Raw genomic sequence first — 26,152 nt, 5'->3', positions numbered from 1 at the left:
TTAGTTTATTTAGACTCATTCAAAAGTCAAACAAATGGTTAGTGTAAGCACACATAAGTTATGCACAAGTAAAGATGCATAAGTAGTCAAGTAAGCATAATATGATGCAATGAGTTTTCATGGCTCTAGTTCTTTAAAGTTCAAGGATAAGGGTTAGTCTAAAAAGGGTCTATAGTTATGAGTTCGGATGCACCGCAAGAAAGCCTTACCTTTGGAAGGGTTGGTGCGTGTGGATGGGACGCCGCGAGTTAAACGCGCTTCCACGGTTTGGTAAATTCAACAAACTCGGATGTACCCTTCATTGCCATTAGCGTTTGATTGGGTAGATGGAGCGTTAATTCCGAAAGGATTATGGCCATATGTAGAACACATATGGGTCCTAAAAAGTGAGAAAAACTTAATTAGGAAGTAGAACCGAGCGAATAGTACTAGAATCGGTTGAAACAAAGAAGGTAGATTTCTGGCTTGGTATTGGAAGAACATGGCGCAAGACAATAGGGCATGTCCCCAAAAGATAGCTTTATCGCCAAACGACATTGCTATCACGTAGCGAAAGAGTCGTTGCATGGCGCTAGCTATGTTTTCTCAGCACCGAATCCTACATGGCTCAATAGCTTTTTGTTCTTTGAATTTTCCGATTTTTCGTTGCATTTTTTCGATCCTAGTTGTGAAAAATATTTCCCTAATTTCTTACGTTTAAAAATCCTATGGTTTTTACGCATTACGGATGGTCTTTCCAATGCGGACCTTTTTTATGCATATGTCAATAATGTCAATCAAAATTAAGCACATGAATACTTAGAACTTTTTTAGTCTCATCCACTCATTCTAAATTATTGCCAAAATAAATTTTAGGAATTAAAATAGATATCCTCCCGAGTGGAGTCGCCAAAAAAGTGTAGGCAATATTTCAAGCATCCCACACTTGAGCCACACTGTGTTCATACACTTAAGAATGGTGGCGTCCAAAGGGAAGGTCGCTAGAGTAAAAGAGTCTTCAACAAGTATTAGGAACTTTTAACCATTCAAAGGGTGAAGGTTACACCACTTCACGATCTATGAGATCGCTAACTCCATAGTGGTCTGGAACCATGACTGGATATTCGGGGATGAAGGTACAAATCCAACCTAAAAGAGATTGAACTTGCCCTGAAATAGGCCTCTACTTTATTCTTCTCATATTCATGTGCGCTTTCTAACTAACATAAATTCAGTAGGTTAACCCTAAACCTATTTAATCTATGCTAGTTGAATATTAATGCACAAAAAATCTATTATTGGCGATCACTTGAATTATAATCATATTAACCTAAACAAGATTATTAATTATCTTATTAAGCATGATTACAAGTACAAAATCCCTTTAATCCTATAAGAGAGGGCGTGATCAAGAAATAATAATATTATGAAACATAATAATAACCAATCACATTATAATAATCTTCTTAAAGCATAATAATATTAACAAGATCCTAGGAAGGGTACGCACAAGATTAATAACAAATCCTAGCATGTCACAAAACATTATAGATCAAGGCTTTATCCCTAACATAATACTAACATAATAGTAGAAATAGGAGACATCCTAAACATGATACTAGAAAGCAAGAAATAACATCCTAACATGATACTAGGAATTAAGATAACATAAGAATGCTTTCTCTATCTAAAGAATAATTAGAGTAATTATTTACTCCGATGCCTCGTATCTCTTTCTGAAAACAAAATACACGCATTAATAACTTCAAGAAAAATATTAAATCAAATAATTAATTTAAATAATTGAAATAAAGATTTGGGACCAAATACTAAAAAATTATCAACAATTCAGGTCTAGGGCGAAGGCAACTTTGAACTTGGCTAGGTGTGTCTAGGACATGTGAATGCAGAATTTTGTATTTCGGAAAGGTTTAGAAAAAGAGAGAAGAATAAGTTATTGCTTGAGAAAGTTAAGGATGATTGAATCTTAATGATTCTGAGTGAATGAAAATGGGGAAATACGACCCTATTTATAAGAAAATAGTTCGGAAACAATAGAAAAGAATCATAATTTGAATCGAAATAAAATTAACCCCTGTCGCCAGCGACAGAGCCTAGCGCGAAACGACAAGCATCACGCATGGTGATAGGCTTTGTCGTTTGGTGACAGTTTTGTCGTTTGGCGCTAATTAAAAGATAAAACGCGCTTTTTTACGGAATCCTCTTCTTAATATAATTAAGCTATTAAACTCAATTTATATTAATTTTAAAATCAGAATTATTATTTTTCTAAAAAGATAATTATCAATCCTAACTCTATTAGAAATCAAAATAACCTTCCAAACTATTCTAGAAAATTATAATCAATCCTATTAATTTTAGGAATAATAATTAATGGGCCCTCCACTATATCATTGGACCATATGACCATTTAGTATTTTGGCCATAACTTTTCTCATTATTCATCGGAATTGGTCTTATAATATATCATTGGAAAGCTTTTTGCGAGCTCAATCCAACTATACTATTATTAGAACTTTACCATGGTCCAAGCTAAAGTGGAACATCTATTTTCATAAATAGATTAAATTTTCGAAAATAGAAAGATAGATTTTTAATAAAACAACCGCATCACAAGACTTTTCACACTTTCACATCATTTGATAATCAAGCGACATGAAAAGTACTCATCACTGGGTTTGGTGTTTGGGGAGAAACATTTGCGGTGTCTACACCTTGAAAATGGGTTCCACATCCATAATTCATGAACTTACCATATTGCACCCAGGAAAGTTCAATTCTTAATCAAAACTCCTAATAACACAAGAACACTTCATCTTCAAAATTTCTTACTAAGATTTTTGACAAACTAACCTCTATCATAACAAAACTACCTAAAATCATAACAAACAAAGAAAAATGGTTGGTCCATAAGCATCAAGAAGAAAGATAAAATTTAAAGAAAAATGGAAGAAGGTTTGAGAGTCGGGTTGCCTCCCGAGAAGCGCTTGGTGAACTTCATTAGATTGACGTTCTCCACCCTTTTTCAAGGGGGATCATAACTAGTCATTTTATGAATAAGGCCAACAAAAAAACCATCAAAATACTTCTTGAGCCGATGACCATTGACTTTGAAAGGAGATGATGTATCAATCGAAGAAATTTCCACAACTCCATTAGGAAAAACATCTTGCACCAAGAAAGGACCACTCCATCTAGACATTAGTTTCCAAGAGAACAATTTTATCTTGGAAAATTGTAGAGGAAGAAATTGTCACCAACATAAAACTCCTTTTTTGCGATAATCTTGTCATGAGCTTTCCTAGAACGCGCCTTGTAAGTTCTAGCACAATCATATGCATCAAGTCAAAGCTCCTTTAACTCATTAAGATCTAGCCAACTTTGCTCTTTTGCACTTGCTAAATCAAAATCAATCTTCTTGATCGCCCAAATAGCATGGTACTCAAATTCCACCGGAAGATGGCAAGATTTTCCATAGACAAGATGATATGGAGTGGTGCTGATAGGAGTCTTAAAAGTCGTTTGATATGCCTACAAGGCATCATCAACCTTGTCCGCCCAATCTTTCTTATTTCTAGCAACGTCTTCTCAAGAATGAACTTGATTTGACGATTTAACACCTCAACTTGTCCACTTGTTTAAGGATGATAAGGAAGGCAAAAACGTAGATGAACCCGATGCTTTTTCCACATCTTTCGAAAGGCATTGTGCACAAAATGTGAGCCATTGTCACTAATCACCTCCTTGGGAACACCAAATCTTGGGAAAATGATATTTTTGAACAATTTCATCACAACCTTGTGGTCATTTGTTGGGAGGGAATGGCCTCAAACCATTTCGACACATAATCCGCCGCCACAAGAATGTATTGGTTACCATAAGAAGAAGGAAACGGTCCCATGAAATCAATTCCTCACACATCAAATACTTCTATCTCATGGATAGGTTGTTGAGGCATTTCATTGCGCTTAAAGATGTTTCCGGTACGATGACATTGATCAAATGAGTTGACCAAATACCATGTGTCCTTGACGAGATGATGCTACTAGAAACAACTTTGAAGAATCTTAGTAGCGTTTTTAGAAACACCCATATGACCACCACTAGGATCCGAATAGCACATCTTCAAAACACTGGGCACCACCTCATTTGGTAGACAACGCCTTAGCAAGCCATCAAAACCTCATTTGTACAATATGGGATCATCCCACAAATCTAGCCTCTCTCTTGAGCTTCTTTCTTTGATTCTTGGAAAATGAAGGTGGAAACTCCCCACATACAAGGTAATTTACCAAATCAGTAAACCATGGGAGCGCCTTCACGTCAATGGCATATAAGAATTCATCAAGCATCCTATCCTCAGTTGGAGAACCATCATCTTGGATTTGGGAATCTTCAAGGCGAGAAAGATGGTCCACCACAACATTTTCCACTCCTTTTTTATCTCTAATATCTATATCAAAAGTTTAATGCTCGAGATCAACCTAGGCTTAGATTCCTTTTTAGCACAGAGGTATTGAGAGCTGCATTATTCGTAAATACAATGGTCTTAAAACCCAACAAGTAACAACGAAACTTTACAAAAGCATGCACAATTGCAAAGAATTCCTTTTCAGTTGTTGTGTAGTTCCTTTGAGCTCCATTAAGGGTTGTTGACATGTACTAAATTACATGGAGCTTTTTATCCACCCTTTGACCTAGAATTCCCCCAATGGCCCATGTCACTAGCATTGCACATCAATTCAATAGGCAAATCCCATCTCGAGGCTTGGACAAAGGGAGTAGAGATCATAGCTTTTTCAGCTTGTTAAAAGCCTTCAAGCATATATCATCAAATACAAATACGACAACTTTTTGAAGAAGATCATTGAAAGGATTTGCAATAAGAGAGAAATCCTTGATAAATCTTCTATAGAACTTGACATGCCCTAAGAAAGATCTCACTCCATTCACATTAACCCGAGGTGGAAGCTTTTCAATCACTTCAATCTTTTCCTTGTCCACCTCTATGCCTTTGTGAGAGATCTTGTGACCAAGGAAAATGCCTTCCTCCACCATTTCTCCCAATTCAAAACCAAATTCACATTCTCACATCGAGCCAAACATTTCTCAAGATTCTCAAGGCAAGCTTCAAATGAAACTCCACCTACCGAAAAATCATCCTTGAACACCTACATTTCCTCTTCCAACATATCTCCAAATATGTTCATCATACATCGTTGGAAAATAGTGGTGGCATTGCAAATCCCAAATGCCATTCTCCTATAGGCAAAAGATCCATATGGACAGGTAAAATTTGTTTTCTCTTGGTCATCCGGGTGCATAAAAATTTGTAAAAACCCGGAATATCCATCAAGAAAACAATAATACTTGTGCCTTGTTGGTCTTTCAAGCATTTTATTAATGAAGGTAAGGGGAAAATGATCTTTTTTGGTGGATGTGTTTAGACGTCGATAGTCTATACACATTATCCATCCCATGACCATCCTTATAGGAATGAGCTCACCTCTCTCATCCTCAACAACGGTCATACCTCCTTTCTTTGGGACAACATGGACCGGGGAAACCAATCTAGAGATAGAGATGGGGAATATGATTCCCTCATCCAATAGCTTAGTGATTTCCTTCTTAACTACCTCCCCTATTTAAGGGTGTAGCTTTCGTTTTCTTTCAATGCTAGGTGAGGCACCCTACTCAAGAGCAATATGGTGTGAACATAAAGTTGAGCTTATATTGTTGGGTTTCGATGAGTCTAACTCACTGCAGAAATAAAACTCGAGCCCAAGGAAAAACATACAAATAATATAACCAAAAGACATAAGTAACAAGATTAGAGAAAAGATTTAATTACCCTCGTAGCGTCCTTCGCTCGACCAATTGAGCTTTTACTTGAGAAAGCTAAGCCTCACAAGCGCAACGGCCTTTGACGATATCCACCCACAACACGACCCCGACCGGTGTCTTACTTGGAGGTTAGCCAAGTCGAACCAAAACACTACTCGAGTAATAAATGAACTTAAAGGTTTTCTCTCAAATGGAGATGTCAGTTCTTACTCAAGTGACTGTCTCCAAATCCAACGGTGGGTTCTTATAGAGAATGCCATGAGAGTATTCCATGAGAGTATTCCACTCTCCCATCAATGTGGGAGAGGTTGTAAAATAGATTTTCCCTTTTTTTTAATCAAAAATAAAAGAAAATAGCAAATAACTAATTAATTAACAAGTGGCATTCAAAGAGAAGAGTTTATGTAAGGACAACAAGGGGAAGAGGGGACAAATACTTGATCCCCAAGGCTCCCAAAAACCACCACTCATCACTATTAGCTCCAATGAGCGCCTGCCACTTCGCACACCAAGCCTTGGCACCCAAGCAGCCTTGTTAGCGATTGGTGTGCATGGCTAGGCCTTCTATTGGGCGCACACTTTGAGTGGCAGTGTTGCTGCCTCGGCCCAGCGCGCCACGCATTGCTTATGGGCTACTGGCCGAGGGCAGTGCATGCCACACTAAGTGGCACTGCTAGCTAGCTTGCATTACTAGATTGATGTCATTGCTGCCATGCACATGCTAGGACGGCTTGCTAGCCATATGCTAGCAGCATTGCTAATAGTGGTGCGCTAGCATGGCGCATAACCACCTAGCTAGGCTAGGCTTGGTTTGTTGCGCATGATAGCCACCTTATTATACCAAGTGCCCCTAGCACTTGGTTTGCTCTGGGCATTCCGATGCTAGGGTTATTTTGGTAACTTGATAATATTAATCATTCATTAATCGGAAGTGGCCTCCACCTAGGCATTCCGTTCACTTGACCTTACTGGAATAATTAGCTTTCTAATAGGTCCGAACCCTCTATTGGAATAATAAACTTGTTCAAAGGGCACCATTTCTTTCAATCTTCCACTTGTCCTTCTTGAAATGTGTGCTTTTAGTGTACAACCTTTTTCCTATGTCACTTAATGTCTCTTAATGAACTATAAGGTAAGATTATTCGTCATCTTTATTACGCTAGAAGTGTTTCTCAAAATTCGAGTTTGACTATCAATAAACAGATGATTTCTAAAATCTATCTGAGCACGGTCATGAATTTTCACAGTCTCACTCTTTGAGAGGCCTTGTAAACAACAAAGACATGTTCCCTGTTGTTAGTAGGGGGATATTCCCAATTTTGTAATGTCAGCTTCTCCTACTAAGAAGACCTAGCCGTCCGAGTGTTTCCATTATAATCTCTGTGTACGGAAAACGTTTGACTAACATCAAAACGGACTAGTACTCAAACAAGAGAACTCACAATACTCATGGTTAAGGGAGGAGGTTCCAATATCCATAATGAGAAGTATACTTATGACGATTTTCAAATCTCTTAAATTATTCTCATAGGTCGATCCAGTATGGTTCCAAACCAATACTTGTGCAAATGATTTATGACAATCATGTCCGTGTATCACAAGAAACGGTACTATAAATCAAACTACACACTAATCTCAAGAGATCATTAATCGTCCATCATTTAAACGACCTCGATTAGGGATAATTTTCAATTACAATATTCGATGTTTACTTAATAGGTGTTTCTTTATCCAAGACTAGTTTTGATACCTTTGTTGAATATTCTCATAATCGAATGGACTCAATATTTAATTCTAAACCACAAGTAAATAGAAACGGAATAATAAAATTGCATGAAATTAAATTACTCCAAAACCTGAATGGTCCATCTTAGTGTCATACATTAAAATGTTCAAAAATTAATTAAAATGCTAAATAGGGAAATCAAAGCAAATCTCCAACGAGCCTAATTCCCATTGTTGTAGACACCTAAAAATGTCTCCCAGAAACTAAACCTGATGATAAACAATCTTTCACCGCCATTATTGGTCGGGTTCAGTATTTAATCCTCAGAGTGCTTAAAATATCGTATTTAAATTCAGTTTTTAATAATCCATGGACCAGTGTTGATGTTTAGTCAAAGCATAATTTAATTTTTAATTTTAGACCAAACCTTTTTATTTATTTTCCATTATTATTATTTTGGTCTAATTAATAAATAATAAATCAAAAATTGCCCGAAATTATCAATCAGCACTTAAAAAGCTTAATTAAATTAGGGAAAAAATGTATTTTGACTGAAAAATGGACGCAGAATCTGCCGCGTCACGGGACTCACTGCCGAGTCATTGTGTGATTTTCCGTGACACGATGCTAGTGCTGTGGTATAGGACACTCCCGTGTCTTTTCCGCATAATCCCTTCACGCGTTTTACCTCCCGTATGTAAGATATTTCCCGTGTCACACAAAAAAATATCCCGCGGCATATTTTGTCGTGTCGCGGTAGTGTTTTTAGGGTTATTATCCATTTTAGGGTTCCAAGTGTTCCCACTACTCATTTTCCCTATAAATACCCCCTCATTTCTGATGTACAGGGCATCAATTAACTCTCCTTTTCTGTCTTCTATGATCTAGCCTAAACACTAGCCTACCCTTCTTCTTTCGAAATTCCTTCCTTAAGCACTCCAAGGAGTCCGTACTTTACTCGAGGTTCTATCCTCAAACCAAAGCATGAAAGGCAGAACTGTTTGAGGGTTTGGCCCCAACTCAACTCAATATAATTTAATTTAATTTAAATATTGTTTTATTAATTTTCCTTGAATTTACTAACTTGTTTATTATTTTATAGTTGCAAGCAAACAAAATCAAAGTAAGAATTATGTTCCCTTTATTTCTATTAATTTTCTAACGATTTTATATTGTTGGATTTATTTTTAAATTGCTTCCAATATTAATGTTGTTCTATTATTTATTATGATCACCATATTGCATGTTTAAAGGGAATATGTAATTGAAAGTTACGCCTAATAAGATAATTTGGACGACCGGTTTAGGTTCCTTTTTAATCTTGTTATTAAATCAAATGATTACGATATTTTAGAATTATATGTTGCATTAATATATATTCAACCAATTTAGCTTAATAATATTTTGGAGCAAATTGAACATTTTGTTTGCATGCCTTTGAGATTGTAGGAATCACCTTTCACTATAAGAATCGAGAAGAGGACAATACGGGCGAATGTGACTCCATGACTCACTTCATACCATCACCCATGATCCTCCTTTCGTGGTTCCAAACCATATGGAGTTATTAATCTCATGGATTATAAATGGGGAGGATTTTTGGTTATTTATCGATTTGAGTGATCGGTATTTAATTAAGATGAGTGGATGAGACTTGAAAGATTCTTGAAAAATATTCCTGTGATTAATTTGGCATTTTTGCATAAGCATAGACGTTTAAACGTCGCATTTAGGTTTGTCCCGTAGTAAGAATTGAATAACTTGACTGCGAACGAAGGAAAAAAAAGGGCACCAGTGACATGGTACACTCTACCGTGTCACGGCAGTCTTTAAATCCGTCCAGCGGCTTATTTACTCTTCCCATAGTCAACTTCGTTCGGTTTTTCTTAAAAAATGTGTGTGTTCTACATACGTCTTAGCCCCGGGGGATTTAAGCTCTATCAACCCAAAAAACGCTCATGGCAATAAGGGTTCATCCGAATTATTAAATCTACCTAAACCATGGAGTTGAGTTCAATTTCATCACGAACTCGCGGAGCTACCCATTGGCATACACCCTCAAGAGAGGCTGCCTTGCTAACACATCCAAACTCTTAACTATGGTACGCTTTTGACACCCAAAGGTTGACCAATAGCTGAACATAGATCTTGACCTCAGGTTGCGAACTCTTTTTACATCATCGTGACTAAATGCTACTAGGTTTTATTTGGTGCTAACCCACATTTGTTTGCTTATTTTGTTTAACCTATGACCGAGGGTTTTTATTTCCATATAGTAATTAGTACAGACTTAAAATTGATTAAAACCTGGAAATTGCGCAAATTTAGGCTTGGAATTGTGCACCGTGTCACGGGAGACCTACAGCGCTACGGTGTGCAATGCCATGACACGGTGCAATGTGTTGTCTGACGGTACACTCTACCGTGTCACGACAATCAGCACCGTGACACAATGCCCAGGAAATTTGTCCAGTCAGTCTTTTTTTGGGTCTTTGGGCGTGATTATGTGGTTCGTATGTCTGGTTTGATGTCATATCTTGTTGTACGGTCATAACACGTGTCTATAACCTCACTTAATCACTGACATGTCGTGTCAAGTTCACACACTTTTCCTTTAGTCGTGCACCATTTTATGACCGTACTTTAGGATGGTCTTGTGTCGTTTTTTTTTTCTTTTTTGTTTCGTTTTTTTTTCGGAGTAAGTCGGATGGTATCCTCCCATACATACTTTATTTTTGGAAATAAAAAAATTTCAAAAATTTTTTTTCTTGCTTTTTCTTTTGCGGATGAGTTAAGATTAAGTCTAGTCATTAAAGGTGTGTTTGTTTCGATGTCACAACACTTAGTCAAGAAGCAGGGGTAGGCTGTTACGGTTCGAGTCAATACCTCAACAACCTCTAATACCAAATAGGCGTACAAGGAAACCACCATGATGGCTACTTTAAACCAATGGCTTCTAAGGAGGATATTGAGAACATTAATAGGTCAATCGAGAGGTTGCCTACCATGATGCAAGCGCTCACTACCAGGGTTAACACGGTAGAGCAAGACAATCAAAGCAATGTCACTTGGGCTGCAATGGACAAGATCAAAGAACATATGAGTAAGATCTTTGAAGAGTTCACTTATGTGGAGCAACCTGTCACCTCTTCGTCCATAAGGGATAAGCTTCTCGAAAAGTTTTCCACTGCTGACATTCCCAAGTTCAAGCCTACTAATAATTCGCTGTTTCACTTGATGGCTTTTTTCTGCGACGATGGCTTTTAAGGGATTAGACGTGACCATGCCTGTCAATAGTGGTTCTACTCTCTAGAATCCAAACATGTTACGACTTGGAAAGATGTTACTGAAAGCTTTATAAACCTTTACAAGTGTAACATCCAAGCCAAGACTTCTGAACGTGAACTCTCTATTCTCAGATAGAAGGAGAATTGTAACACCCCCATATTACCCTCTAATATTAACAATAATAATTCAACTTTAAGGAGTAACATGGGAGTATTACCGCCACGTGATTACGTAAGGCTTAACAGAGTTTTGCAGCGGAAAATAGTACTTATCTTTTATTAATAATAGTAATAATAATTGTTTGATACACTTTAAAATTAGCTACACCACTAATACTATGTTTACTAAATTAAAATAGGTGATCACTGCCCATCATTCCCAATGCAGCATATAGTTCACGTTATCCGATCGCCATCACCTATCTACTTATCAAAATGATAAGTAGGGCCAAGCAAAAATAAAACAAATACGTATTAGCCAAAATGGTAAGTACATACAAATGCTAGACATGTACAATCAATTTAATTAATTAAACATGCTTTCGAAAAGATTTAACTTTAATAAATCATAAATTATCCAAACCATTCCTAAATAGAAATTCATGTATAAAAACTTGTCAAAAGAACCAATTTCCGAAAAAACCAACTTCCGAATAGGATGGATCAGTCCATATTTTCATAAATCATTTTCCCATCTAAGTGTGCATACCCCCCAAGCTAGTAACTCCTTTACATAGTGCTATCAAGGGGAAAGACTAGGTCATACAAAGTCCATAGTATTCAACTTACTCCGCATAGTGGGAGTTAAAAATCCAAAGATCCAAGGAGTAAATCATGTTAAATAAACCTTCCAATATCCCATACTCGGGATAATTTAAACAATAAAACTTTTTTTTAAAACATCTTAAATATCAGTACAAGTTTATAATAAACCGTATGAAATATTTAAACATTTGAGATCAAACACTTAAAACATGTTTCACCGAAATATATTTCACAAACATTTAAACATGGTTCGAAATCAATTAACATGTAAATCACGCTGCATATAAAAGTCACTTTTTAAAAGATCTAGCCACGTGTACGTATGATCCGTGCCATTTATGGCACCTTTAGGATATGTTTTCTTTATATTTCTATGCTCCTTTGTAGTCGTTTATGTCGTGTTTTTAGAGAATAATGCTCGATTCGCGTGTTTTGTGTTAGTTTAGAGAAATGCATTCTTTTAATGGCTTTCTTATCATTTTATTCATTTCTCGGCTATTTCTCTTGCTTCTTTGTTTCTTTATCTTGTTTTGTAGGTACGCCGCGGTCTATATCAATGGGAATTGAAAAGAGCACCCACTAGGATCAATATGCACTTTTCAAAATTGAATTTGAGTTTGAAACAAAGGAAAACGAAGGATTGCAAAGTATCAAATAAGACCTTTGTGCATTGTTTTAGTCATATCTCAAGTTCTACAGATCGGATTAGGGTGATTCAAGTTGGGTTGGAAACGAGACTTGAAGAGCTTTCCGATGATAGGTCGCACGCCTTCATACAATTATTATATCAGATGTTACAGCCTTCTGAAGTTTTCCCTAGAAAACTGCCGCGGGCGCGGGCTACAGTACCCGCGGGCGCGGGGTTGCTGCAGCTTCAAAACTGCCGTATTTGGGTAGTAAGCACCTGCGGTTGTCCCGAGGGCTCCCCGAGGCACGGGCCTTGGCCCCGCAGGTGCGGGCTTGGGCTGCGGGCGCGGCCGATTTCTCCGCGGGCGCGGGTTTCTGGGTCTTTTACGATTTTAAGCTTCTTTTCTCCTTTTGTTTATATAGTTTTTGGTTTCCTTTATTCTTCATTCATGTATTTTCTTTAGTTTTATAATAGTTTTCTCTCTCTTAGGTTGAGAGCTTCTCTCTCTAGATTAGGCTAGATTAGGAGTAGTTTTAGAGAGAGAAAGTGAGGAATTTCAACGGTGATTGAGAGATTGAAGATGCAAGTGTGACAATTGTGTTCAAGATCTTCTCTATTATCAATGAGCATTCTTAACTCTATCTCACCTTATTTATTTGTTTAATTTCATATTTGTTTGGTTTAATTTTGATGTTTGATGCTTGATTAGTGTAATTGTTCTTGGTATTTTGTTGATTCTTGATTTCCATAGTTGTTAGTTGATAGATGCTGATTCTTGAATAGTTGTTTGGCTAGGAATTGGGTGAAACTTTTATGATTGATTAATTGTGATTAATTTGGGGATTGTGTTGATTGATTGTTGAGATTAAAGTGATTAGTGAAGGTTTGCGTGTGTGTAATTCAATTTGGTCTTGAGAATTATGCTAGATTGCATTGTAATTGCTAATGACATGAACAATTGATTTAGGAATTGCAATTATCAATTGGTTTTGATTGTGATTCTCTTAGTTTGTTATTCATAGTGAACCCTAGCTTAACAATTAGGAGATAGCTCTTTGATTCCTATTGATTGCTCTTATCATTAGTCCTCACAACCTTTGATTGGCATGCTCTTCCCATGTTGTTGCAATTGACATGATTACTTGTTGATCCCCGTTCCTAGTGTTTTATTTCCTTGCTTACTTGTTTTGTTAGTTGTTAGTATTCTCTCTTACCTTCGTCTTCGACCTAGCTTAGGCGCATAATTGAAAGTGCTTGAACATTACCGTTCCTTTGGGTTCGACCCTTGACTTGCCTCTATACTCGTATTTAGGTTTGCTAAGTGTTTATAAATTTAGTTTGACCGAGGGAAGATTAGATAACGACCTAGTTTTCCACTCGTCAACGTACCTTGATCCTTGCACACAATTACGGAACTCCTAATTTTGAACCCGAAATTCCTCCTATAACAAACCAATAATCCTAATCAAATACTTTTCAACCCATAGACACAAGGACTTAGACTATCAACTTTAACTAATTGTGCATGAACAATTTATTATCATAACCTTTTTATAAAATTAACACTTGTATTTATGAAATAATCTTTAATGATCCATAATAATAATAATAATAATAATAATAATAATAATAATTAGGTAGTAGTACTACTTTCGTAAGTAGTAGTGAGTAGTAGTAGTCTAGTAGTATAAAATAGGAGTATTAGTCATGCTTATAATAATAATAATAATAATAATAATAATAATAATAATAATAATAATAATAATAATAATAATAATAATAATCATAATAATAATAATAATAATCATAATAATAATAATAATAATAATAATAATAATAATAATAATAATAATAATAATAATAATAATAATAATAATAATAATAATAATAATAATAATAATAATAAGGTAGTTTGTAGGTAGTAGTAGTAGTGGCAAAAATATCAACAGCAACAACTACAATAGTTACAACAACAACAATGATAATAATAATAATAATAATAATAATAATAATAATAATAATAATAATAATAATAATAATAATAATAATAATAATAATAATAATAATAATAATAATAATAATAATAATAATAATAATAATAATAATAATAATAATAATAATAATAATAATAATAATAATAGTAATAATAATAAGAAGAAGAAGCTGTAGTAGTAGTACTAGAGAAAGAAGTATATGGCTTACGGTGCAATACAAGGAAGGAGGGGGTTGCTCTTGTGGTGGTCGGTGGCCGTCGACGGTAGGCGGCGGTAATGGTTGAATTCTGGCCAACTCTTGATGAAAGAAAGAAGCTAGAATGATAGAAAGAAATGAAGAGGAAAGAAGGAGGAGATGGTTTGAAAGGAGATGGATTCATGGCTATTTATAGGAAAATTGGGGAATGCTTCAACCTTAGTATTAATGAAGGAGGCAAGTGGGTAATTAACTCCCACCTTGCCGACATCAAAACAAACATTTTTTTTTTAATAAATAGAAGTAGAATGTTAAGCTACGTAAATTGATGTACTATTTTTGTGTAGTACTAATGTACTACACATATGAATTGGACTCGTGTATAAGTAGCGAATTTGGTACTTTGTCGTCTAAATCAGGTACAGGGTATTAATGGTTGAAAATTTGATTTGGATACGACAAACTTTGAATTCGTATAATTAAAATCATTATAAAATATAGGTTTAAATTATCATATAAATATTTTGTATGATAAAATATTTCGGAAAATCCTTATTTAATGACTTAAAAATACGGGGTATTACAGTCTACCCCCCTTAAAAGAAGTTTCGACCTCAAAACTTAAGTTAAAAATAAGTAAAATTGTTTAAATTGTTCAAATTGACTCGTGCAAAACCTACAATGACTTTGAACAACTCAAACTATGACTTAGGTATAACGCATAACAATTCAAAATGACTCAAAACTAACCAAAAAAGGTCAAAAGCGCGAAACTCTATCGCATTCTACCCCCCTTTAAAGGAGTTACGCCCCCGTAACTCGACTACTAACCTCAGAAAAAAACTCTGGATATCTTTTCCTCATATCTGCTTCAGCTTCCCATGTAGCTTCCTCGGTTTTATGGTTTGACCATAAAACCTTAACTATCTTAACATCCTTCTTCCTAGTGCTTCTCACTTTACTATACAAAATCTTCACAGGTCTTTCCTCATAAGTCAAATCTTCATCCATCTCGATGGTCTCAGGCTGTAAGATATGAGAAACGTCTAGTATGTACTTCCGAATTTGGCTCACATGGAACACATTGTGAACTCTCTCTCGCTCGTTAGGTAAATCCAACTTGTATGCGACTTTTCCCACCTTCAGGATGATCTCGTATGGTCCAATGTACTTTGGGATTAACTTTCCTCTTTTCCCGAACCTCATCACTCCCTTCATCGGAGATATTTTCAATACAACTTTCTCACCTATTTCGTATTCCTCATCCCTCCTCTTTAAATCTGCATAACTCTTTTGACGATCTTGTGCGGCTTTAATTTTCTCTTGAATCATCTTTACTTGTTTCACCGTCTCTTCGATCATCTCTAGCTCGAGTGTAACTGTCTCACTTATGTCGTTCCAACATTCCTAACCAAATCAACTAGTCCAGCACTATATTCACAAATAGTTGGCAAAATTGACGCATGTTTAGGAATCCAAACAATTAATCTTCAAATCATGATCAACAAATTCACAAAGCTCATTATCATATACCAAGAACCAAAACAATATTTTCCAAGTATGGGACACAGGGAAGCATGATTTACAATTCATTGGAACGTATTTTTGAATTTTTATATTTTTCAATTTTTTTGTATTTTTTTCATAAAGGAAAGAAATAAAAACTACACTAGGAAGCAATAAAAACTATACTAGAAAAGCAATAAATAGAGAAAAGAGAGAAAGAGTTACCATATATACAAAAAATCTCCCCCCAAGCCAAATCAAGCAATGCCCTCATTGACTTGGGAGGGTAGCTAGGAGAAGCTACTCCTCATCATCATCCATCCTCTCGTAGCCTACTCCATAACTCGAGTACTTCAACGCTGCATGGTCAATAAAAACAATAAAAACAATGACTTAAGAACCAACAAGATATGATCTAAATTTTTCTAAATCATATATAACAGCAAGAAACTCCTTCTCCTTAGTGGCGTAATTGATTTTGGCTTCATCCAAAGTTTTGCTTGAATAATAAATAGCATGCAAAACTTTGTGCTTTCTTTGTCCGAGCACGGCTCCTAGTGCAAAGTCACTAGCATCACACATGATCTCGAAAGGGAGATTCCAAGCGGGAGAACATATGATGGGTGCCGATATCAAAGCCTGATTAATCCTGTTAAAAGCCTCAAGACACTCGTCAGTAAAAATAAAAGGGGCATCCTTGAGCAAAAGTTGAGTCAGTGGTTTAGCAATTTTAGAAAAGTCTTTGATAAAGCGATGATAAAACCCCGCATGACCCAAGAAACTTCTAACTCCCTTAACATTAATTGGGGGAGGTAATTGCTCAATCACTGAAATCTTATCCTTGTCTACTTGTATGCCCTTGTCAGATACATTGTGACCTAGAACTACTCCCTCTGTCACCATAAAGTGACATTTCTCCCAGTTTTGAACTAAGTTGCATTCTTAACATCGTTTTTAAATTTTAGCGAGATCAATTAGACATGAATCAAATCAAGAACCATACACGCTAAAATCATCCATAAGGACTTCCATAATAGACTCTATGAAATCAGAAAAGATGCCCATCATACAACGTTGAAAGGTAGCGGGAGCATTACATAAACAAAAGCGCATTCTGCGATATGCAAAAGTGCCATAAGGGCATGAAAAGGTCGTCTTTTCCCGATCTTTAGGGTGAATCGGAATTTAGAAAAATCCCGAATACCCACCCAAATAGCTAAAGAACTTATAGTTAGCTAACCTCTTAAGCATTTGATCTATAAAGGGGAGGGGGAAGTGGTCCTTTTTATTGGCGATATTCAGTCTACGGTAATCAATACACATACGCCACCCTATTACAGGTCTAGTGGGACTTAATTCATTTTTTTCATTAGTGATCACAATCATCCCACCTTTTTTAGGCACTATCTGCACAGGACTTACCCACTTGGAGTCAGAAATCGGATAGATAATACCTGCATCAAGTAGTTTCATAATCTCTTTCTTAACTACTTCCTGCATGTTAGGATTCAATCTTTTTTGGGGTTGAATGCAGGGCTTATAGTTATCCTCTAAATGTATCATGTGCATACAAAAATCAGGGCTAATACCCTTCAGATCATCAATATTGTACCCAATTCCTTTCTTATGGGTTTGAAGCACCCCTAGAAGTTGGGAAGTTTGTAGGTCATTAAGTGCAGTACTGATGATCACGGGGTATAGTTCTTGTTCATCCAGAAAAATATATTTTAAATGAGAAGGGAGAGGTTTTAGTTCAGGTTTCTTCACCTCTGCAGGTTTCGATTCCTGAACTAAATTTACTACCTTCAATGTCTCTTTGGGGTCTAACTCTTTTAGGGAAAGAGCTCTTTCAATATCCTTTACTTCCACTACTACATTTATCTTTTGTGCCACAAATTTTGCCACATTTTATTTTTATTCGTGGAAAAATATTACATTGCCACAGGAAAACTCCTTTAATCACAATAATTAGTTTGCAGTATAGGATTTCTGCCACATGACAAAAATTTTGTGGCAAACATGTACTTTCTGCTACAAACATAGCCACAATAAACCTTGTTATGTGGAAAATTGAATCACCTAAAATTTTACTTTAAGAAAAAACCGCTTATTAAAATGTGTCAAAATAAAAATCTCCCGCTTGATTAAAAAAAAGTCCGCCACACCAGTACACCACTACACGTCTTCAATTTGGTCATATTATAAAAAATTAAAAGATATAAAAATCTTTCTTACTTTCTATCTTTCTCTCTCTTCTAAAAAAATTACACTATTTCTCAATCCCTCAATGGTGATTATTGGCAATCAGTCCGTCTAATGTTCAATGCTTATTCAATCATCATTACTTTCGGTATGCACAAAAGATATATTTTCCAATTTTTCAGATAATTTTGACATTGGTTTAAAATTTAATTGCAATTGTACTCATAATTCTCCCAATTATGCTTTTAGGTTTGAATTGCTGTAGTGTTTTTTGAGTTTTGATAAATCTTTGGTCTGTAGATCTCTGGAAAGCATATTCGAGGTAAGTTTATTCTGGATTTTATATTTTAAATTTTTGATTTTAGGTTATCCCAATATAATTTATAGTTCCCTAATCTTTGAATGCTATTGAACTATTCGATTATCAATCTGATTTGTTTGTTTTATATGCTTTTAGTACTTGTATATATTTGAATTTGTGGTTTGTATTTTATATATAAGCCTGAGGTTTTTGTGTGACATGATGAGGTTTAAGTGCTTGTAATTGGGGTTATATTTATTTGGCATGATGAGATTTTTAAATTTTGATAATCTTAGATTAGAAGCCAGTAATTATGTTTCCGATAAGCATATGATTAGTCACATCTCCTTCCTACCTTCACATAATGGATATATTATGTTTCTAACTTCTAATGCTTACATGGGATTGCTTTGGGTCATACGAATTAGATGATGGTTTTCTTTTTAATTATTATTTTTTATTTTTCAATTATGTTAGTAACAAAATCTGGCTACATTATTAGAATTGTGGAAATTTTTGTGTTGAATAATTTTGGCATCGTCTATTATGTTGGCTATGATTTCGTATTATTTTTTTTTTCAATATGTACTGCACTCTAGGTTGCTTTTCACTCCCTTTGATGTCTATTGAATGTATATATCTTAGCTGATAAAATTTTTAGAGAAGCCCATTATTAATCTTGGCTGGTCTCTGGTTTTTAATTGGAGGTAGAATTCTTAAATGGTTTAGAGCTTAGTATTATAAAGTTAGCCTCATAATACAACTTTTAAATTTCGTTCCCTTGTTGTGTGTTCATAAACTTGTACTGAATAAGGAGTTGCTACTCATTAGAATAAGAATGAACAATCACCCATAGCTTGTATTTGAAGCTAATCATGAATCTTTATATTACAAGTTAGGCGGTAACACTATATACAAACAGAGGGTTTTAAACTAGATACCAAACAGAGTGTTCTATCCCAAAAATCATATAAACAAGTTGTTTTATCTTATTTGTTGTCTTACTACTAGACCACTTTTCTCCGAATTTGATTTAAATAATCTTAGTAAATTTGACATGTATGGTCAGGCATTTATACTATAAACCATGTTGCAATTCTTATTTAAACCTATATCATATGCTATGTATGAGCATTTTTCTTATCAATGTCTTCTTATATATATAAATATATGTTGAGGTTCTGATATGAGGTTTAAATTTAGTGTATAAATTTTATGTAAAATTGTTTCAATTGTGTAGGATAATTTGATTAGTGCAAGTAACCTTACCTTCAACAATAAAGTACTTATAATTTAAGGTCCTTGACATAATTATATTGGTTTTCATCACTGACTAATACGAATTAGTTTTTGAAATACTCTTGGGCTTGTGAAATACTCTTCTACAATAGTATGTTTTCACCAACTATTTTATGCTTTATGAGTTTCTGATACTTTTTTATTCTTGTTTTGGAAATTTTGCACTCTATCATATTTTATTATGTTTTTTTTTTTTTATTTATATACTTTGTTATACGGTAATATTTATGTTATTATCAGTGAATCTATTTATAGCTAACATTTTTTTAGAGCAGGTATTATGATGGAAAAAGTTAGTAGGAATACTTCAAAAAAAACAAATCAAGAAAATGAATATGAACAACACAGGCTATTAAGGATTCAGGCTAACAAGTGTAGAATGCAATCCTTGGGTATAAAGAGAATTGTTGCTTCCATGACAAGTTTAGTAGACAGCAAAAAAAATAAGAAAAAACCAAGGAAGGGTAAGTCTGTGAACAAGGAAGATCAATATTATATTCCTTCCTCTGGCGATGAAGAAGAAAACATGAATATAGAAGAGGATGAATATGAAAAAGAGGATCACTTTGCAATACCAGTAAAGGTGCTATATTAGTTACTCATAGTTACCAATTTTATACTAACATAGTCAATAGTTTATTATCTTCTTTAACTCATGTTTCAGGGTAAGCATTGCACAACAAAAGAAATGTCAAGAAAAGGAAAATTTATTCCACCAATGTCTGAGGCTAAGTTTTTGAATATGAATAAAAAACAACAACAAGCAATGGTAGGAGATGAAAAATTCAAATCACTTTCAAAAGCCATGAAAGTTGTTGAACAAGGTACTAGATTATATGAATTGCTTGAATAATCTTATGGCTTAATATTTCATTTATATCAAAGATGATATGTTATTCAATGCAGTCATCAGTAATCAGGACCAATTGAATGTGAATCATGAAATCATTGGTTTAGATGAAGGTTGAAGCCTTTTTTTCACATTATGGTAATTGAGAAAAACAAACTTAATTCTTTATTTATTTATTTTTTTTTATGATTACAAACTAGATATACAAGGGATTGAGAGAAATGCAGATTAGTTGAATGGCAATAATGAAGTTGAAACGAGTGAAGGTATGGTAGTGAAGCTCATTTGTTATCATCTAATAAATAAATTCATAACATTCTTGTTCTAATAATTTTGTACTTGTTTTTAGACTGAGATGAAAAAGTTAACAGAGGATAGAGACCAAGGGCATAATAACCACACTGATGAACAAATTATTGAGAAAGTACTTGGTAAAGATACTTATGGATATTTGCGTGCATATGGGCGAGGTAGAAGTATTACAAATCATATTGGTGTTAAGCCATAAAAAATAAATCTTGCTCACGAGGTGATCGAAGTAAGAAAAACATCTGAGCAAGCAGTCCAAGAAGCTCGAAAGGAAGCTGAAGATGCTAGAAAAGAAGTAGAAAAGGCAAGAATGTATGTGGAGGTTGCCAAAAAGGAAGTCGAAGCAACAAGGAATGAGGTGGATCAAAAAATTTCTGCTAATAACAAATTATGGGAGAACAGACTCAGAAATATACTTCAAGGTTATGGTTTAGATGATTCTAAAAGTAATGATTCCAATAGTTCTACTGGTTCATCAAGTTGAGGTAAGTAAGTATGAACCTTTATATATATCCTTTACATTTATATATATATATATATATATATATATATATATATATATATATATATATATATATATATATATATATATATATCAGATAATTAATTATCATAATCTTTATTATGATTAATATGATTCCATTTAGATAACTTGATAATTACTTCAAATTAGTTTTTTGTCGTCATACTATTTAGGAATTAGACTAGTACCTGATGGAAAATCTTCTTAAGTAGACAAATAATAATCATATAGACCAACTCTAGTGATTTATTGTTTAATATTCTAGTTTATCTTGATCACTTCTTTTTTTTGGCATTAAATTTCTGTTTTCGTATTTTTCTCTCTTAAAATTTTTTATTAGTGTTTCTTAGTAAATAGAAAGAATTTTGATAGGAGGTAATGAATAATTATGTAGTACACCGTTTCTTCTATCACAATTTCGCTTTACTGTACAATTATATGTCTAGTGTATATAACAATTTATTTATTTATTATTTAGAACACACAATTTATAGTAATGCCTAGTGTGTGTTTATATATATGGAGTATTATTACATCTCTAGTTACGGACAAAAATGTGGTTTGTTGTGCTCTAAAAATATGTTAATGATACTGCACATGATTTATGTTTGTTAATGCTTATCTATTAATACCTTTTTTTCTGTTATTGTTGTAGGTAGAAAGAAGTTATGAACTCTATTGAATCTTACTACTGATCATGAAGCTAGAGATAAACATGAAGTTTTGGTTTTTTTTTTTTTTTCAAATTAATTAATGTACCAAAGGAGGATTGAATTTAGCTTTTACTTCGCAGACATTTTTTTGTAAGCAAGTACTCATGTTGACATTACTTTATTTATTAATGAAATTTTATTGTTTTAATTGTATTGATTTATTTATTTATTTTGACATAAGAAGCATGAATTACTCTATATGACAAATATAAATTACTATATATAGAACACGAACTACTCTAAATGATAAAGCTTTGCCACATTAATGGTTGAGGCACTGAGATCCTTAGCCATAGGTATATCCTAATTGCCACATTTGTACTTGTAGCAAAGTACTAATATTAGCCACGTAAAAAAACGTGGCAAAAAAATTGGTTTTGCCACAACATTGTTTTTCCCGTGGCCATAACCTAGCCACGACCACTTGTGCCACGGGAGTTGTTCGATACGATTCCCGTGGCTAAATATCATTGCCACGGGAATTTCAAACTTGTGCCACACATAATTTTGTGGCAGAAGGGTCAATTTGTAGTAGTGTTCATTACCCCAGACGCTTGCATTATCTGTAGATAAATTCCCACAAAGAATTTCCTCGAAGGGATCCCTTGCAAGAACCTATGGCAAGCTATCATAAAAAATATAGTCCATTATATCAATTACATCAATATAACAACAATTTTCCTCTAGCATAGGCCCTTTCAAAACTTTCCGTAAATTAAAAGTAACATTGTCATCACCAACAGAAAGGGTTAGTTTAACATTTTTCACATCAATAATGGCTCCTGCAGTATGGAGAAAAGGCCTACCTAATATAATGGGTATTTGTGTATCCTCTGCCATGTCTAAAACAACAAAATCAACAGGAATAAAAAATTTACCAACTCTGACAGGGACATCAATCTGCCATTTGCAAAGTGATATTAGTAACTTTTAAATCTCCCATATTAAGTTTAGCGAAGACAGACGATGGCTTAACATTGACAGTGGCACCCAAATCCCACAAAGCCTTATCAATAAAAACATTCCCTATATGACAAGGGATAGAAAAACTACCGGGATCCTTTTATTTAGGAGGGGATTTATTTTGCAATAAGGCGCTACACTCAACTGTAAAAGCTACAGTTTCTACCACATTAAAGGCCCTTTTCCTAGTTAGAATGTCTTTCATAAATTTAGCATATGCAGGAACCTGAGTGATTAAATAAGTGAAAGGAACTGTTACCTGCAGGTTTTCACAACCTCTAAGAACTTACCAAATTGTTTATCAAACTTACTCTTCAATTGTCTATTAGGGAACGGTAGTTTGATAACCAGGCTCTGCACATCTCCTCCCTTATCCTGAGATTTACGCTGTAAAGAAACATTAGAAGGGTTAGTATATGTTTGTAGCCATGCAGGGTTAGCAGGATTAGCGTTTGGTATAGAGGAATCTAGATTAGGAACTTGTCCATCTTCCTTTGGCATAGGAGGTCCATCATAATGTGAACCACTCCTTAAAGTGATTGCATTGGCATGATCTGTAGGATGGATAGGTTGTGATGGTAGAGCTCCCTGTTGACGGGATTGCAGGGTGATCCGTGCCATTTATGGCACCTTTAGGCTATGTTTTCTTTATATTTCTATGCTCCTTTGAAGTCGTTTATGTCGTGTTTTTAGAGAATAATGCTTGATTCGCGTGTTTTTGTGTTTGTTTAGAGAAATGCATGCTTTTAATGGCTTTCTTATCAATTTATTCATTTCTCGGCTATTTCTCTTGCTTCTCCGTTTCTTTGTCTTGTTTTGTAGGTACGTCGCGGTCTATATCCATGGGAATTGAAAATAGCACCCACTAGGATCAATATGCACTTTTCGGAATTGAATTTGAGTTTGAAACAAAGGAAAACGAAGGATTGCAAAGTATCAAATAGGACCTTTGTGCATTGTTTTAGTCATATCTCAAGTTCTACAGATCGGATTAGGGTGATTAAAGTTGGTTTGGAAACTAGACTTGAAGAGCTTTCCAATGATAGGTCGCACGCCTTCATACGAGTCTTAGATCGGAAGTTACAGCCTTCTAAAGTTGGTCCTGGAAAACTGCCGCGGGCGCGGGCTATAGTACCCGCGGGAGCGGGATTGCTACAGCTCCAAAACTGCCATATTTGGGCAGTAAGCACCCGCGGTTGTCCCGAGGGCTCCCCGAGGGCGCAAGCCTTGGCCCCGCGGGCACGGGCTTGGGCCGCGGGTGCGGCTATCGGGGTGTCTGATCCCCTCCGCGGGCGCGGCCGATTTCTCTGCGGGCGCGGGTTTCTGGGTCTTTTACGATTTTAAGCTTTTTTTCTCCTTTTGTTTATATAGTTTTTGGTTTTCTTTATTCTTTATTCATGTAATTCTTTAGTTTTAGAATAGTTTTCTCTCTCTTAGGTTGACATCTTCTCTCTCTAGATTAGGCTAGATTAGGAGTAGTTTTAGAGAGAGAAAGTGAGGAATTTCAATGGTGATTGAGAGATTGAAGATGCAAGTGTGACAATTGTGTTCTAGATCTTCTCTATTATCAATGAGCATTCTTAACTCTATCTCACCTTATTTCTTTGTTTAATTTCATGTTTGTTTGGTTTAATTTTGATGTTTGGTGCTTGATTAGTGTAATTGTTCTTGGTATTTTGTTGATTCTTGATTTCCATAGTTGTTAGTTGATAGATGATGATTCTTGAATAGTTGTTTGGCTAGGAATTGGGTGAAACTTGTATGATTGATTGATTGTGATTAATTTGGGGATTGTGTTGATTGATTGTTGAGATTAAAGTGATTAGTGAAGGTTTGCATGTGTGTAATTCAATTTGGTCTTGAGAATTATGCTAGATTGCATTGTAATTGCTAATGACATGAAAAATAGATTTAGGAATTGCAAGTATCAATTGGTTTTGATTGTGATTCTCTTAGTTTGTTATTCATAGTGAACCCTAGCTTAACAATTAGGAGATAGCGCTTTGATTCCTATTGATTGCTCTTATCATTAGTCCTCACAACCTTTGATTGGCATGCTCTTCCCATGTTGTTGCAATTGACATGATTACTTGTTGATCCCCGTTCCTAGTGTTTTATTTCCTTGCTTACTTGTTTTGTTAGTTGTTAGTATTCTCTCTTACCTTCGTCTTCGACCTAGCTTAGGCGCATAATTGAAAGTGCTTGAACATTACCGTTCCTTTGGGTTCGACCCTTGACTTGCCTCTATACTCGTATTAGGGTTTGTTAAGTGTTTATAAATTTATTTTGACCGAGGGAAGATTAGATAACGACCTAGTTTTCCCCTTGTCAAAATGGCGCCGTTGCCTGGGAACGGTGTCTATGTTTGAGCGTTTTTGATTGCTTGAGTCTAGGTCTTTGTGTATACTTTTCTTTTATTTCTTTTTGTTTGCATTGTAAAAAAATGGCATGTCTCTCATTTCCTCAATTTGACAATGAGCCTTTTTGTGAATATTTTAATAGACTAGAGGGATTTCTTGACTATAATTGTTGTAGTCTTTGGGAGGCTTGTGAGATTTGTTATTTTGGTTTGAATGAGCAAACTACGGATGAAGTTGAATGCGTGCATAATGGTGAATTTAGAGCATTGTCAATTGATGATGCTTGGGATTTCTATGTTTGGTTTGCTAGGGATGTTTATAATAGGGATAATCATGTTCATAATATTGATGTGCAATGCCTTGATTCTTCTAATGTTAGCATGATTTCCCATGATTTGTCACATGATCCCATTAGTGAACCTAGAACACATGATTTCAACTCCATTTCCCCTTTTGTTCATGACGATGAAGTACATGCTCAAGTTGATGCTAATGGTGTGTTTCAATATTCTTCATTATTTACCATGCCTTCTTGTGATGTGCTTCGTTCCCTTGATGAATCTCATGCCCTTGATTGTGCCACTACTCCCCATTGTGATGAATATGCTCATGATCTTAATGTTAATTCTTCCAATCTTGGTTGTATTTCTTCTCCTCTTGTTGAGCCTCAACCTTCTACATCTTTT

The 26,152-nt window shown here is 35.0% G+C and overlaps 1 protein-coding gene and 2 long non-coding RNA genes across 3 annotated transcripts; 2 read left to right on the top strand and 1 right to left on the bottom strand.

Annotated features, from left to right (window-relative positions):
* Window positions 1–15,244: 15,244 nt before the first annotated feature.
* On the bottom strand, window positions 15,245–15,772 carry LOC145627845 (uncharacterized). The gene has a single exon (XM_081680189.1). The coding sequence runs from the start codon at window positions 15,770–15,772 to the stop codon at window positions 15,245–15,247; it is 528 nt and encodes a 175-aa protein (XP_081536315.1).
* A 2,383-nt stretch (window positions 15,773–18,155) lies between these two features.
* On the top strand, window positions 18,156–20,312 carry LOC145626917 (uncharacterized). Its single transcript, XR_014111177.1, has 3 exons — window positions 18,156–18,296; window positions 18,398–18,470; window positions 20,024–20,312. It is a non-coding gene; the product is annotated as an uncharacterized LOC145626917 (long non-coding RNA).
* A 146-nt stretch (window positions 20,313–20,458) lies between these two features.
* On the top strand, window positions 20,459–21,013 carry LOC145626916 (uncharacterized). Its single transcript, XR_014111176.1, has 3 exons — window positions 20,459–20,572; window positions 20,799–20,864; window positions 20,948–21,013. It is a non-coding gene; the product is annotated as an uncharacterized LOC145626916 (long non-coding RNA).
* Window positions 21,014–26,152: the final 5,139 nt, after the last annotated feature.

This window comes from Chenopodium album, chromosome 4 (assembly GCF_948465745.1).
Source record: "Chenopodium album chromosome 4, dcCheAlbu1.1, whole genome shotgun sequence".
NCBI classification, from domain to species: domain Eukaryota; kingdom Viridiplantae; phylum Streptophyta; class Magnoliopsida; order Caryophyllales; family Amaranthaceae; genus Chenopodium; species Chenopodium album.
This window is presented reverse-complemented; position numbering and strand designations above follow the sequence as displayed.

What these genes read in the sequence shown, in the direction of transcription:
- LOC145627845 (XM_081680189.1), bottom strand. Translation starts at nt 15,772, where the DNA reads ATGATTCAAGAGAAAATTAAAGCCGCACAAGATCGTCAAAAGAGTTAT.